Source organism: Acomys minous, assembly GCF_964271855.1.
Source record: "Acomys minous genome assembly, chromosome: 5".
Lineage (NCBI taxonomy): Eukaryota > Metazoa > Chordata > Mammalia > Rodentia > Muridae > Acomys > Acomys minous.
The window spans coordinates 73,365,199-73,382,584 of record NC_140494.1 but is presented as its reverse complement, the minus strand read 5'-3'; the positions used below and the strand labels follow the sequence as shown (position 1 = coordinate 73,382,584).

The following is a 17,386-nucleotide window of genomic DNA, read 5'->3' as shown; positions in this document are numbered from 1 at the left end:
TGAGGAAGCAACCCACAGGTTGAGAACCACTGCCCTAGATTATATTACTTCTAGTTAAGTCTCATATATATATATATATATATGTGTGTGTGTGTGTGTGTGTGTGTGTGTGGGTGTGGGTGTGTGTGTGTGTATAAACATATATATATATGGTTTTATATTTCTATATAGAAGAATGCATGATCCACAAATGGGAGAACAGTTGTGGTATTTGTCTTTCTGCATCTGGCTTACCTTGCTTAACACAATTTGTTCCAGTGGCATCCATTTTCCTGAAAATAACATAAAGAAAAGAACATTTCATTGTGTGTATTTTTAAATCTATTCTTTCATTGTTGAACACCTCAGTTAGTTCCATAATATAGCTCTCATAGACAGTATTGTAGTCATCACTAATGTGCAAATATCTCAGATGTCTCAACTAAAAGACATCCTTTTGGTAAATACATGTCAGATAACTAGGTCATGTGGAAAATCTTTGATCGTATTGTGTCTATGTCTTGGACTGAGCATTTTCCTGTGATGTGGGATGCAGCAGTAAAAGTCAGCTCCAAATCCATAAGGCATATGAAAGAAAATAGGAGAGAAAAACAACAGCACCCTTAATTCACTATGAAAGCAATTCATGTGAAGACAACCCTGGAGCAACTGGTGCCAAGTGGAGGATCCTGGTCTATCTCTCTAGTAAACTTTGTTGGTAGATGACAAAGCCTTGACCTCCATGATTAAATAGAATGATGTTCTGCTAAAAACAACACATACAAAAAAAGATAAAATGCTGGGGCCAGCACATTAAAAGGGAAGAAGGTTGTAGAGAGAGCAGCGAGCTAAAGACGCACATTCCACAGCTACCTTACCTTGGGTTTATAGACAATCTGGCTGTGCAAACCTCTACACAGCTTGGCAAACAGCGTTGTTTAAAAAATATATGTAGCCTATGGGTTGATGTGTCCTAATTTCTAACTTTCGTTGCAGATTGTCATAGCTCAGCACTAAACTTTGTGCAGAATTTCCAGTTGAATATTATTTATAATAGGCTTGAAAGTGTTTTTATGATAGCATTCAGGCTGAAAACCATTATATAATTGGTTTTCTATGAGAAACAGTGACATAGTATTTTGTCCATAAAATACTAAAGTCTGAAACTTCCAGCAGACACAGTGACAAATGGAATGCACACTCATGTGTGCACATGGAGAGGATGTATAATGGTATTTCAGGGAACAACTTAGTGCTAAAATGAATAGTGCTCACAGAACAACTCGCACTGGAACACACACATACTTAGATCTGACTCTAACCCTCAAAGATATCCAATTGCAGCTTTTAATGGGGTACATGGGTCATTTTCTGGTCTTCCATAAGCCCTCGCATTTCCGTGTCTTCCTCTAAGAGATCACATCCTTCATACTCATCCTTTAAGGCAGGTATACTCCACAATAGCAAGAGAAGCTCTATTTTTAGAATGGCAACAGACCATTCAAGGACAAACGCAAGATCATAGGAAGTAAACAAATAGCTCTGTGAACTGGAAAAGCAATGTACAATGCTTGAAAATACAAGATAAAGTCACATGACTACCTAGAAGGTTGGCGGCTTAGGTGCCCCTCCAGGGAGCCTGAGTTCTAAATGGCTAAATAAACTATGTTAGTGCCACCAGGCCTCCCCATCAAGGGGATGTGGTCAAATATGGGGCACCAGAGTTCGTGTGAAAGTCAGATCCCACTCTCCACCCAACTGTGGAGAATGACCTGTCCATTGGTTAGATCTGGGTAGGGGTTCGAAGTTTACTGCATGTATTGTCCTTGGCTGGTGCCATAGTTTGAGCAGAACCCCTGGGCCTGGATCTGCCAATCATAATGTTCTTCTTGTAGGTTTCTAGGACCCTCTAGGTTCTTCTATTTCCCCATTCTCCCATGCTTCTATTACCTAGCGTCCCAATAGGATCGGAGGAAGAATAGCAGGCTACCAAGAAGAGACTTGATACCCTATGAACATATACAGGGGGAAGAGGTCCCCCTCAGTCACAATCCTAGGGGAGGGGAGCAAGGGGAAAATGGGAGGGAGAGAGTAATGGGAGGATACAAGGGATGGGATAACAATTTAGATGTAATATGAATAAATTAATAAAATATACTTTTTTTAAAAAAGAAACTATGTTAGGAAGATGAACAGTCCCCACCACTCCCAGTGTTCTGGCTCCAGTCTCATTTCCATAGCTGTAATACAATACCCAACAGAAGCAACCTAGGGAAGAAAACGAGTTTGGAGCTTACAACTCTATTGTAAGGGGAGGTCAAGCGAGGGCCTGATGCAACACGTCCACCACAAGGAGCAGAGAACAATACGCATGTACATCCCAGCTTGCTTCCTCTCAGATACCTTTCCTTCTATTAGCCTAAAATAGGAATCCCCGCCTAAGGAACAGCACAGCCCACAATTGGTTGGATCTTTCAACATCAATTAACAACCAAGAAAATCCCCCGTCAACATGTCCACAGGCAGACTCGAACTTGATAATTACTTACTGAGACTCTAGTTCCAGGTGATGCCAGGTTGTGTCAAATTAGCAATTAAACCAACCAGCATGAGCAGGGGTACTCTGATCTCTTTGCTGCCATTTCAATCCACTGTGTCCATATTTGTCCCAGCCCTATACTTTATCTGCAATAACTGATTTCCCAACAATAGGGAGCCCCTCGAAGGCAAAGACACTCATCCTCAACACCCTTAAAAGAGGTGAATAAGTGCATTAATTTCAACACAGCAGGGAAGATCTCAAGCAATTATTCATCTATTAAACATTCATCTTTTTTCCAGCATGGCTTTTCCATTTGTTGTGATGTGGCAGACAATGATCATTGGCTTTTAAGTCAGATAGACTTCAGTTCAAATATTACCTGCATAATTCTGAGTAATATTTTAGCCTCCCTGAGTTTCATTTTCTTCCATTAAAACTAGTAAAAAATGGCACTAGCAATATTTATGTTTCAATATTGTCTTAAGGGCTAGATAATTTGTACAAAATAATTTGGTGTTTAAGAAGCATATGCTGGAAAATAGATGACTTTTTTTCTATTGGAGAAGACTACCTGACTAGATGAAAGACATTAAGTATATTAACAAAGAAACCAGACAACCCCTGTGTTCTTTTAGTGAAGAATACACACACCGCTTTGGAGTACCTTTTTGCTGGGGAAGAGCCTCTACATAGCTCATCTTAGCTATATAAATGTACAAAAGATGCAGCAGGTTGCAAGATATTTCTTTTCCATTATCTTGAAGGAGTTCTACACCCTTATATCCCACAGGGATAAAAACACCAGGATAAAAGAAGCTACTTCCCATGGATTCAGACCTTCCACACACTCTTTTGCCTTATTAGAACCTCTGCTAGCAGCACAATGCTCAGGAAAACCATGGACTCAAAAGGCCTCTTGATAAGAAGCCTTCACTATATGCAGTGGGCTTAGGGCAGAGTTCTCCTGACAGGCACCATGGAGCAGGGATGTGGCTGGAAACCATACCTGTGAATACAAACAAAAAGATGTAACCCAGGGAACACAGACTTGGAAGATGACTCTTAAGAGTAACACAGTCTAGGCCAGGGTCTCTGTACAGTGGTGATACTTCACAGGGAAGTGCATGCAAACTTGGCTTATACTCAGGTGGGATGGGGACCATACCTCCTGTGTGATTCCACCTGTATTGCCAGGCCAACAGTGATGCCAATGTCTTGACCCCCCATGCCCCTGCCCCCCATCTACCCATAAGCATAAAAGGTCTACAAAGAGGAACAGAACACACTAGACATTTATATTTCCACGGCATCATGTAAGGTCATCCTCACCTATTAAAACATAACTTGCCAATGGTATTACTGGGAACTTCAAGGCAGAGGTATCTTGGTAGTCAAGGAAATTGAGGACGGTTGCTTTTGTTCCTCACACTAGACACACCTCCTCCCTCCCTAGAGAAAGTATCCACTCAGAGAACACTCAGGCTGTCCAGATGAATTCAGGGCAGGAGCCTCGGGCTACAAACCAGAAGACAAACATTTATTTATTACTTCCAGGCTACACGTAGAAAATCTTTTTTTCTAGATTAAAATCCCCTTCTTACAGATTTCTGTCTCTACCTTCCAACCTGATTCATAGCTAGGAAGTGTAGGCATTAATTAGGTGAAACATTTACTAATTATCAAATGGCCCATCAATATGCATGGAGATTTTCCTTTGCTTTTACAATTCAGTTATAAGCTAATGCTCTCTGCCGCCTGAGAGTTAACTCCACCTAGAGTTATTTCACATCTGATGAAACTGAAAAACTCATGCTCACACATCTCCATGTCTTCCTCAGAGAGCTTGTGAGCTTAAGGACATGGCAGTCTATGGCTTCCACCACCTCCATTTTTATAGTATTTTGCTTTTTGAGACAGTCTTGTGAAGTGTCCTGACCTTGCTCTGCTTTGTAGATCCAGTCTGACTCCTAAGACTTACACAAGCTCCCAAGAGCTGGGATACAGGCATACCCCATTGCTCAGCTGGTCACCTACCATTGCTGTGTCCTGCTATCTGCTTATCCATGGGGTGTTAGAACCCATTACCCCCACCATTGGTCCCTTCAACTTTTCCAAAGATACAAAGCTGGGGAGTGGCCTTCTTGACAGGATGCCAACTTGTCAGGGGCATCTGTAGGCATCAGCAGCACATTTTTTGTTGTATACTCAGCACTCTGTTCCCTTCATATACTTAGAACAGCCATTTCTCTCTACACCAGTTCTATGCCTGGAAAGAAAGAACCAACTTCTGTTCTACAGATGCACCGTATGTGTGCACATACATGTAGACAATAAACAAATGTAATCATTTTAAATGATATCAATACTAATTAATATTTATTAAAATTACTTATTTGGATAATCTAACACTCTTGTTTTTTAAATAAAATTAGAAACAGCTTGAAACTACAGTAGACAATTTCTTTTATGCATAAAGATAGCTGTCAATGTAACGGGCAATCTAGAAACACCCAAATTGTTGAGGATCTCCCTGGCCTCCTTACTGTCAGTAAATGTCTTTGACACATATTTTTAACTCTTTAGTCTTTTTTTTTTCTTACTCACCTTTCTAAATCAAGATTTTCAACTGGCCAAGATGCTCTGAAGTAATGAAGATTAACCATTAATTGACTTTTTAGTTGGTAAAAAGCCTTTACTGCTGTGTGTTACTTCTTCCTACATCCTGATAAAAGCCGCACGTAATATCAAGCTCCTTCTGCAGCTATTAACTGATTTTTATTGTAGTTTTGCTGTTTCAACCTTCTGTTCCTAGATTTCAACTGATCCACAAGTTTTCCTCCACCTCTGTGTTTTATAAAAATGTGCAATGTGCGTTGCTGGCTGTGGTTTTAGAAACTGTAATTGATTGAACTGTATTAACAGTGTCTTCTGAAATTGTCACTCGTCTGTCAGTAACTCAACAATTTGTATACATCTCCAACCTCATAAGTTCACTTTCCAATTACATAAACATAGACGATAGGATCATATTTCATGACTGTGCTACAGTCAAAATCAGAATCATAAATTCTCATAGATTTATAATTTTTAAGCTTAAAGAAACTGCTGTAGCCATCCTCCAGGATTCTGTGCATTGCTGTGTTGTGAAATGTTTCCAACGACGGTACACCCCACACTTGGTGGTCCTGCAAATCTGGGTCTGACATTAGGGTGTGTCAGGAAGCTAGGCCCCTAATTCTCTGACAGATATGCAAGTATGGTGCTGTGTCAGGTGTGATGTAGAAATGCACATATCATTTTGCATGTGTCTTCAAGCTATGACATCTTTTTCCAGAAAGGACTTAAGTACTTATAACTATAGAGTATTAAATATTCAAACAGTCACTTTCCTATAGACCTAGAAGCAAATTCAGATCCAAGAATGGATGGGATATATGTTACCAAAGAGCAAAGAGAGGATCATGTTATTTCATGCATCAACATATACAATGCTGCTTTGGAACTGGGTATAGTAACATATGTATTAATGCCAGAACCTGGAGGAAGAGGAATGCAGATCTCTGTGAGTTCAAGACCACCTTGGTTTATATAATAAATCCCAGGCCAACAAAGATTAAATAGTGCGACCCTGTTCCAAAAGACAAATCAAACAAAAATGCTACTTTGGGGGATGAGAAATGACTCCATCAGTAGAGTGCCACTCAAGGATGGGAACCTCCTTTAGGTTCTGAGAGGACACGGGAAAAGCTAGGCAAGAGAAGACATGGAGGCAAGCTTCCCTAGGCCTCAGCTAGCCTGTCTGAATATGTGAGCCAGTGGTCCTGGTGAACTGCTGTGTCACAAAAAATGGTGGCTAGCTCTTGAGAGATAACACCCAATGTTGACCTCTGGGTTCTGTACTCACATACACACAAACCTGCATTTCCCCCACCCACCCCGATGCAAAATTCTGATTTTTCTGGGGATTACTTTGTTGCATACAAATTATTCTGAGCTCAAAACATATTTTCTATAATAACTTGTGTGTGTGTGTGTGTGTGTGTGTGTGTGTGTGTGTGTGTGTGACTTATGCTTCAAGAACATGAAACGTAAACAATGCCCCATTGCCAATGGCGCTAAGAGGGGAGACTTTCTCTTATCATCTTGTGTACACCAGGGCCCATGCTCCATTTTTGTCACATGCTCTTGCCCCTTTAGCTCTCCTAACAAAATCACACACACACACACACACACACACACACACAAAAAAAAAAAAAAAAAAAAAAAAAAAAAAAGAGGTATTGCTTCTACAAACAAAAGAAAGGATTCAGGTTGGAAAAGGTCGGCAATTTACCCAGTCAGGCAGGCTGGGAGATTTGGGCTTGGTTTCATAGAAGGTTACTTTGAATCCATATTTGCACAAATGACCAAGCCACTGCTATTCCCATTAGGCAAAGCAATCATAACACCAATACTTATGAAAATGCATAAAAACAATGAAGATGCATAAACATGCACTTAGTATATCTTAACTGCTGCCGTTTGGCTATTATACACCCCCTGCTTGTTATAATACACTATTATTGGATGCAAATGCATAAGAAAATCATAGCACAGTGAGTAGTTAAGACTAGCCTTCTACTACAGTTCCTGTCCTAACTAGACTCTCACTTCCTCTGCAGCCTCCGTTGTGTGATAAACAGGGTGATCTTGTGTCCAGATGTGAGCTTCTGTTCTCCATACAATGATGTTTAATTGTGCAATCATGGGCACGTGTCAAAATAAGCTTAGCCCCTTCAGTCCATTGTCACTCAAACCCAAATGCATCAGTTTACAAACCTCTGCTAAAGTTAAAAAAGGAGTAAAAATTTGACTCCATATCATTTACTAGACTAAGAGTTTTATTTTAAATGTTTAGCAATTTTCTCCTTATGCTTTTCCATTCGAGGAGCTTCTGAGCCAGTCTGTGCAATGTTGTTTCTCCAAGTATGTCTTACCATACGTGCTGCTGCCAACTCGACTGCTAATGGTGTCACTGCTGTTGGAGGCTCTGCTGTGAACACAGGGAGAATGGGTTCTTATTCTGGGTTTCAGTGAGCAGGCTTCAGCTTTTACTCATGCCTTCTAACTACCTTGTTTTCTAATCTTATTTCTCTTGATTTTCATGTGTTTTATCCCTTGCATGGATATTATGGTTTTTTATTATTTAAGAAGTTTTGGTGGGGGCTTCCCCTTATTTTTAATATTCTCTTATATCTGGAAATCTTTGTCTGGCTAATTTTGCATTTATTTTTACATTTTTTTGTTATTGTTGTTCTTCTGTGACAAGAGTCTTATGCTGTAGCTCAGGATGGCCTTGAACTAAGGACAATCTTTCTGCCTGACTCCCTCGAGTACTCAGATTACTGGTGTGGACAGTCATGTTTGTTTTCAACTTATCTTTAAATACTTAGCTTAGGCATTTCTTCTTCTCTTGAGCCCTATACAGATCACATTCTCCTCCTGCATGGCTTTTGTCCCTATATACACTTGCATCACAGAGTGTCACACTTGCAGTACATTTGCTTATATGTTTAAACAGTGGAGTCCTATGCCTAGCTGACTGGACTGTATTGTGGGCAGTCAAGACACATTTTCAATGCCCAGCTGAATAACAAATAATTCTAGCCTCTGTTATTGCTCACAGGTTTTTTATAGGCAAGAGGGTCACAGCAAAGGTCAAGTTATTGAAACGCAGGAACCTCAAGCTGTGGTGCCTCTCCCTGAGGCCGGTGTCTACGTTATTGAAGTCCGAGCGTATGGTGAAGGAGGGGATGGAACAGCTAGCTCCCAAATCAGGGTGCCTTCATATTCAGGTAAGTTTAGCCTAGCAGGCTCAATATAATGGACTTCACTGATGTTGGAGGACCTAAATCTTCTCAACATTAAAGCATAAATGGCAGATTGCAGCGATTTTTGAGGTGTCTTTCTTCTTGGAATCCCGTGCCATTCTGCAATTGACATAAATGACACCTACAACCTACAAAGCAGACAATGTTTCCATCAGGACGTACCATTTATAAGACTCTTCACCTATCCTGGGCCAAGTAGTAACTAGCCTCTTAGATTTTGAGAGTTGTATTTAGATTGATAGTATGTAAGTTTGACATACCTACTTCTCTATTAGGATGATTCTCCTATGAAACAAAAGGAAACCTATAGGCAAGTTTTATAAAATTAATATTTATTGATTTATAAACTATTGACAAATTATAGTCATCATTGTATTATTATTAATTAATGGTTGATTGTATTATTATTTACTGGGCTACAACTTCCATCCTCAAAGGACAGGCCTAGTGATGCCATAGAAGGGTCAGCATGTGACTAACCATACTAATATGCTTATCACATAGAATCAGAGAGAGCCACTGTCACAAAATGAGGTTGTTTGCAAATATAGCTGAGGAAAGGATAACACTAGACTTTAGGGAAAACTCTTGACACAGTACTTATTAATCCAAATTCCCGAATGAAAGTTTAGCATCCCAAAACAATGGCCCATGATTGACAAGAGCCTGCACATCCAGCCCGGCATCAGTTCCTTCCTTTGAAAAGGTTGAATATGAGCAACATGCATTGTATGTGTGCGTGCAGTTCCAAGACCATGCATAAAAACATTACACATTTAAAAAATAAAAGGAGTTATTTTTAGAGGCCATACAGTGGAGTGTTTTAGGGAAAGGGAGAGTCAGGCCATCGGTAATCATTTCAAATCACTGAGGGAAGATGTAGATTGAGAGATGAGAGATAGAATAATAGACACATACACACATAAATACATACACAGATACATAAACGATAGATGATATATAGTTGCTTAAGTGAAATTAATAATAGTTAAGAAAAATAATAAAAATATATCTAGAAATCTGGGTAAATTCGATTCTTACAAGTTTTGGTACAACAAATTGTACTTTAAATTAAAAACAAAAACAAAGCTGGGTGTGATGGCATGTACTTTTAATCCTAAAACTTAGGAGACAGAGGCAGGCAGATCCCTGAGTTCAAGGTCAGCCTGGCCTACAGAGATAGTTCCAGCACAGCCATGGCTATAGAGAGAAACCTTATCTTGAAAAATCAAAAAAACAAAACATAAAATGAATCTAGATTAATAACACGTGGAAAATCTGACTTTCTCAGATATCCAGGTGTCGGGATCTCAGCATTCCCATACCTTGAGTTCACATATAACCCTCGTGTATTTTATACTTCTTTTTAGTGAAAGTGCACTGTTGAGAACAGTCTTCATGTTGATTAAATTACAATTAAGCTATTCATGTGACATGCTGAATTTTCAGGATCAGCTTGAGAAACAAGAAAATGTTCTTCAAGTTGTAAAGGATGACTGCCTTCTACTAAGAGCAACAGGGCAAACATTTGCTGACCCTTCATCCTGCTCCTGATATCACACAAAATGTTTCCCATTTTAGCTCATCGCAGTGTGTGTGTCTGTGTGTGTGTGTGTGTGTGAGAGAGAGAGAGAGAGAGAGAGAGAGAGAGCTCCTGGGGATGTGGGGGTTTGTCTGTGTGCATGCTTCTGTGTGTCTTTCTGTGTATGTGTCTGTGTGTCTGTGTGTGTGTCAAGGTGGGTATGTTTCTCTCTGTGTTTCTGTCACCCTTTGTCTCTGTCTGTGTCTCTCTCTGTCTTTGAGTGTGTGCATGCACCCACAAGTACAAACATGCATGTGCACACACATACACACACATACACACAAACACACACACACACACCCCACGTGTGGAGGCCCAAGGTTGAGATCTAATATTTTCCTCTACTGCTCTCTGTCTCAGTCAATGATATGTTTCTGTGAAGAGACACAATGACCACCCCAACTCTTACAAATAAAAGCATTCAGTTGAGGTTTGCTAACAGTCCATCATCATCCTGGCGGGGAGCATGATGGCATGCAGGAGTTTTGGAGAAATTGAGAGTTGTACATTCAAATCCACAGGTAGCGGAGAGAGACACCCTGGGCCTGGCTTGGCCTCTTGAAACATCAAAGCCCACTCTCAGTGACCCACTCCCCCTACAAGGCCACGCCTTTTCCAATAAGCCCACACCCCTAACCCTTTCCAAAAGTGCCACACCCTGGGTACCACACATTCAAATCTTTGAGCCTATGGGAACCATTCTTACTCAAACCCCATTCTCTCCAACTTTTCTTTGTACTGCTTAAGGATCCCCTGTATGTATATGAAGTTTTATCAGCCCCAGCCCAGAGTCCTGCTCCTTCCATCCCCTCCCTTATCTCACACCACTTCCACTTCTCCTATGAATCCTCTCAATGCTTCAAGGCTGTGCAGAGGCGCAGGATGATCTACTGTAATCTGGGCAGGTTTATCAGGGGCCACCCCCCTAAAGAAAACTGACTCTCCTTCAGCCAGTAGAGATCATTGCAGAAGACATAGAAAGGTTCAAAAAGCCAAGCTGTGGCTAACTATTGAAAAACAACATATTCCAGGCATGATGGCGCTGTTGCTCACGTGAACACCACTTTTCTTTTGGAGACAGGGTCTCTCACTTTACCTAGAGTTTGCTATATTGGCCAGACTGGCTCATCAGCTATTCCCACGGGGTTCCTGACTTTGTACCCACAGTCTCCATCTCTGTCACCACACAGAAGTAAAATGACAGGTGTATCCCATGATGCCCAGCTTTTCATAAGTCAGTCAGACACCTGGTCTCTGTACCTCATGCTGTGTCAAGATGTTGAAGCACTGGGCCATTTCTCCAGCCAACGCAGTATCCTTTGAGTTCGGAGTTTCATTGTGCTGAGTTTCTGAAGCTCCTTTTCATTCAAACACAGATTCTGTTGAGTCATTTGAATGAGGTCAGCCACAAGTTTGGAAGTACTTACACAGACTTCGATTTCCCCGCTCATATTTTAATTAACTTGTAATATCTATGAGAAATAGCAACTTTTATGGTGTAGCTAATAGCATTTGGGCAATTAGCAATTTCTAAATTTCAATAAAGTGAAATCTTTTAGTTTAATCTAACTTAGCCCCATAAAGCCCCACTGAGATTTGGTTCCGCTCTTATTTTGTCAAAACCAAATGCTTAAAAAATGGAAAAGCTAGCTGAGGTGAAGCAGAGGCACGGCTCCATGGCTGAGGTGCATTTTATCCCCCAGTGCTGCTGCTTTGTGCTCGGGTCTGGCTTTATTTATTTGGCTTTGATAAGATAACATCTCTAATTAGTGGGTTTGATTCAGAGCTTGAGAGGTAGACTTTACTCAGCATCGTTAGAGATCGTCATGTAATCACATCTTACACAGCCACTTCCAAACACAGGAAAGGATGCCTGCACAGGCTTTGAGACCTGTCACCTAACTACCATTTGTTAGCATAACTCAAATGTGGCCATGCACTTTACAATCAATATGTTTTGCACAAGATGAAATTATTCAAAATGCTCCAGTATTCTAATGACTTCTACTATTGCATTAGTAATAAAAATTGACAAAGAAATGAAGACTAACTGTTCTGCATGTGTGTGAATGTGTGGATGTTTGCATATATGGCTTACCAGCAAAATTATTCCTTTTCTCTGAAGTATGTGGAGAATTCATTTAAACTCCACATTTCTAACAAAAAATAATTTACCCCCATGATGTCATTGCACTCATCTAACCATCAATGAAAACTTGACAGAAGATTCTAAGATTTTGGTAATTTTTCCAATCCTTATTCTTAAGGTTATATGCAGAGTTGGTCACTGGGATGCTTTTTTGTGTAGAATCTAGAGAATCTAGAATCACTTGGAAAGATGGTCTTAACAAAGGATTGTCCAGACCAGGTTGTCCTATAGGCATTTCTGTCAGGTCTATCATGATTATAGGAGCTGATGTGGAAAGACCCAGCCTACTGAGTGCAAAACCATATTCTAGGCAGGGACCCTGGACCGGATAGGGGTAGGAAAGATGCAGTGAACAGTAGGTAGGCACACATACATGTGACTAGCTATTTCAAGCTCCTGCCACTTAGACTTCTCGGCGACAGTAAACTGTAATGGAGTTGCAAGCTAAAATAAACCCTTTCTTCCCTAATTCTCCTTTTGTCAGAGTCATTTCATCACAGCAACAAGGAAGAAAACTATGTCACAGTTTGGAGAGACACAGTCCGGGGAAGCATCTGAACCTACAAATCTCCAGCTCAGTACATTAATCACATTCATCATCTTTCCTTTTCTTTATACTTTTTATTTTTAGGTTATAATATAATTACATTTATCTCTTGCCTTTCTTCCCTCCAAACTTCTCATATGTTCCTGCTTCTATTCTTCCAAATTCATGGGCTCTTTCTTCACTAATTGTCAAGCAATACTTTTTCTCATCTGCAACAGGTGAACTATGCTATTTACCACATAGGTATGTTATTAAGATCAAGAAATATAGTATGTTCTAAGGGTTTGTTACCATGCTTGGCACACCGGAAGTAGTTACACCAGTCACTCTGGTATTTCAGAATACTTCTAGTTTGAAGAGCCATTCTGAAGTTACTGTCTAAAAATGGTTCTTAATTTTGGGTATATGATGTTTTCAAACCACTGTAGACCAATCAGTTCAGACCAGTTAGTTCAATTCATTTAACTGAATATAATGATTTGATCTCAAGAAAGAACTTCTGAGGATAAGAATGAGGGATGCCAGTTTGCTGTTTTTTGTTAACTTTGGGAAGAGGGTATAGAATGTAAGCTTACTCAGCAGAAATATTCAAACACCCATAAATATAGTAAAATATTTCATTACATTTTATTATTTATGAGTATTGTGATTTCATGTCATGTCACCCTTTTACTATTTATTTCCATTCTTGAACCGTTTATGTGTTACAACAATTATTTCATTCCTGTCCTTTGGCCTTAAAGACTCGTACACCACTAGTAGAAAACACCCATTCTCATTGTTAGATGTGTTTGTTAGAAATGGTTTAGCTTTTTCATACATTTGCAGACTTCCACCCTCTTGTGAAGGCAGAGATCTCACACGATGCCTTATTTCATAGCAGAACAGTGCCCTGGGACAGAGGACCAATCTTGCCACCCATCACCCCTAAGAACGTATCTTGCCACGTGGCTTCATTGAGGCTTCTCTTTCATTCACAGGTGGGAAAATCACGAGCGCCCAGCCAACCCTGCACTCTCTCTCCAAGTGGTCCTCAGTAACACTGCTCTTGGCTTTGATGCTTCCTTCCAGTTCCTGGTGAAAGCTGCTCATGCAGTTTGCTTTTCTTTGCTATAGCTGGAGAAAGCTGCAGCAGACAGAGCGCAGAATGGATGGAGACCCAGGGTTCTGAGAAAAGCTTTGAACACAGGGGACTACAGATGATACACTCTCAGGAGTTTGGGAGGAGAATAGGAGTTACCCATCAAGTTTCTCTTTGGATTTTGTATATGGAGAGGACAGTTCTTGGTCCAATAAAAATATGCAGATTGTATGTAATGAAATTTTGTAAGCAAAGGTAATTTCTGTCAGATGTATTCTTAATTTTTTTAATATGTTGGAATTTGGTTTTCTATTTGATGACTCTGAGTGTCATCCGACTGTTACCAAGATGGTCTCTATAGCCTGTTCAAAAATACAAATTTGAGAAGGAAACATGTTCTCAAGACTCTGAGTCTAGTGTTTTCCAAGCCGCCCATCAGATCACTGCTTCGATACCAAGCCAGCAGGAAATGTGAAGAAATACTTCCATTATCAGGGTCCATGATAGGATAAAATATATAAAACAAGTCTCAAAAATGCTTGTATGACTGAATAGAAATATAGCAAGATTTGTCAATAGGCCATTCTACATGTGCCCATATATTAAGGTATTAAGGTAGAGGATTTACAGTAGTGGAAGTTAAATAGAAAGTGAGTCCAAATTAAGTTATTGTTTCCCATTGAGTAACATGTGACCTAACAGCAAATGCAGTCCATGTTTAATGCCAAAAGACAGTTTAAGGTCACAAAATTGCTGGCTGTTGAATACTGCGATGGCGAGAAGCCACAGGTGCTAACAGGAAGGTGCAAACAAGGTGGGATAGGGATGTCCCATATCTGTACCTGCTGTCAAGATGGACATGGAATTGAGTGCATGATTTTCTCTACTTGCCAATGATTGTAAGGACAAGGAAAGGTGGTAGAAGAAGTAATGAAGCAAATGATTCAAACAAAAAGAAACCTGAGCTTTTAAGACACTATTATATATCATATGCCACTTAAAAAATGCTTCCCAACTACTGTAATAAAGAGGATATATTAGGTTCAGTGATGTTCTTAAAAATGAGTTGTGGAAACATGGCATTGCTAAGGGAGTTCTAGTCCAGCCAAAGTTGGCATGGCTGGGTACCACAGAATTGTCAGAAACAATCCCCATTGACTAATTTAAGGAGTCAGATTCAACCTAAGAGACAGTTCACAGAAAAACTGAGTTCACCCATTTCATGATGCATTTGATAGGATACACAGCACAAGGATACATCAGGATGGATATCAAACCTTTGAAGAGTCCAGAAATGGTATTTAAGGCAACCTTGCTTTCCAGAAAGAACCTGGAGGTGTTGGCTATACGAGCAATACTCATATATGGACAAAAGGCAGACTCAATTGCTTTGCCTTTGTATGGCCTAAGCCAATGAACTTTATTTACAACCTTAATAACAAACAAAATGAAAATACTGGTCTTAAGTCAGTGATGCTGGGGAATGGGGTCTATCCTGAATATCCTAAGAGTTTTCAGGATACACTGTAACTATCTTCTAGTTATTCATGTTCTGTTCAGAGAGGATTGTGTCCCAGACAACCCTAAATAAAGGAAAGTCAATATGAAAGATAATTTTAGTTAACAGACTGTTGCAGTAAATGCTAAGACAGTGACTAGTCAAGCCTATGAATAATAAAACCACGTGGCCTTTCTCATGTGCCTCCTGGGGAGTAGGAGAGGCTAACTTTCACCAATGAAGCAAAAGATGAGCTTCCCCAAGAATGGTGTCACTTGCAGGAACAAATAATGCATCTGAAAAAGTGTAGAATGATATTTTTAAAAGAATATCTTTTTCATATTTGGTAAATTGAGACATTTTCATTCATTATTGATGCTCTCATTTAGACTTATTGAAAATCTTTAAGAGTCAACTTCTTAGCTAATTCTTCTAAAAACCCAATAAAACAAAAATGTTGCAGCATGGGAAATTCTAATTAATCAACATTTCCAAATTGTCAGAGGATAGTATGTCTCTGTCTGAACATCCACATAGAGAACACTGCTGTCATATTCTCACAGAAGCCAGAAATGTGGGGTGTTTTTACTCAACATGAACAAAATATGTATTTTGCATCATGAACCTATTTAACATAAAACAGGTTTTCACTGTATCTGTATTTCTGTATGCCATATTATTTTGTAGCAAGCAGACAGCATTCCTATCAAGGAATATTATTTTCCAACAACAATACTGAGAAAGCTTTTTCTCTGGTGGAATGGTAACCACGCAGTCTTAAGTCACTTCAGAGACTGTATTTTTTATAGCACCCATTGAACCATAAGAAAACAGCACTCCTTACCATGACTCACTTCATGACAGCAAATGTTTTGCAAGTGTAACTGAAGGTACTGTGGACTCTGTGTCAAGCCGTTAACTATCTTGTATACAATCTGTATATATACTATATATAATGGTATATATCATGTGGAAGACACAGTAAGATAATAGTTCTGTGTACTGTTCTTGTAACAATAGACCTTTTTAATAAATAATTCCATTTTTATTGACTTTTATCTTTTCTCCTGTCAACTACATAAACATCAATATGTCAAGTGAGCTTCGGAATGGTTACAATTATAGTGATAGCTTCATGTGGAAAACCTTTGTTAAAACTTTACACACTATTATTTTGGGTTAAAAATCTCCATAAGGTGCGAGGAGATGGCTCAGAAGGTAAAAGTGCCACCAAAGTTAAAGGAGCATTGGCTTCCTTCGTGTGGCTCCTCTAACCTCCACACACACACAGATAAATAAACTCTAACTCTAAAATTCACCACAGATTTCTATGCTAATGCCAAATTGGGGTAAAAAGGAACAAGTAGAAATGGGTCAAACTTGTGAGCTCTTCCTTCTCCGGACAGCCGACTCTATGGAATCAGGTGGGTAGAGTGTGTGCTAAAGGCATTCTTTGACTTTTTGGTTAGCAAAAAGCAGTCACCCTCTGTCCTGGGTATGATTGCCACATCCATGTGTGCACTCTTTCCTGCTTTCTTAGCACCCTTCTTACTTTCCTTCTACTTTACCAATAATGGTAAGTAATTATTTACTTATAGACATTTCTCTACTGTCTGACTCTAGGCTCATGCAGAGCAGAGGACAGTATTTCCACTTTGACACTGGCTAACATAATGCAGAGCACATAACAAGGAACAATAAAATGACTGGCTTAAGATTGCTTCCCATATCTAGATGGTTGTCATCTCCCTGAGACCCTATATCCCCATGTACCCATTCAATAGCTCAGAAATGAGAGAGATTATTTTAAAATATTTACAGACACAAAATAGTACAAATCTACTTAGGGGACTTTGGCAATATCTGGTAATTTTCTGTTGAGATTTATTCTCTGACATCATAATCGTGATTAAAGAATGGAGGATGAGGCAGAGGTGGAGGAAACGGAGGAGGAAGGTGGGGAAGGAGAGAGAAATTAATACAGAAGAAATAATAAAGTTCCAAAAGTAAAGGCTTAAGGATGCAGCTCAAGAGAGTGTTTGCCTAACCTGCACAAGAACTTCAGTTTAATCCCCAGCATAAAGATGGTGAGAGACGCAAGAACAATGATTATCAGATGTTGGAGCTGCTTGGTAAAA

At 39.7% G+C, this 17,386-nt stretch overlaps 1 protein-coding gene across 4 annotated transcripts in view; it reads left to right on the top strand.

The window, feature by feature from the left end:
- Positions 1 to 17,386, top strand: part of CNTN5 (contactin 5) — a 1,112,028-nt gene that overhangs the window by 1,084,265 nt on the left and 10,377 nt on the right. For 2 of the 4 annotated variants that reach the window (XM_084782479.1, XM_084782480.1), the window contains 2 exons: positions 8,187 to 8,355; positions 13,786 to 16,306. In XM_084782479.1, the coding sequence (XP_084638605.1) occupies positions 8,187 to 8,355; positions 13,786 to 14,009 (393 nt within the window). In that variant the 3' untranslated portion in view covers positions 14,010 to 16,306. Of the gene's footprint in view, positions 1 to 8,186; positions 8,356 to 13,649; positions 16,307 to 17,386 lie in introns of those variants that run through there. The other 2 variants (XM_084782481.1, XM_084782482.1) reach the window with 2 other exon arrangements.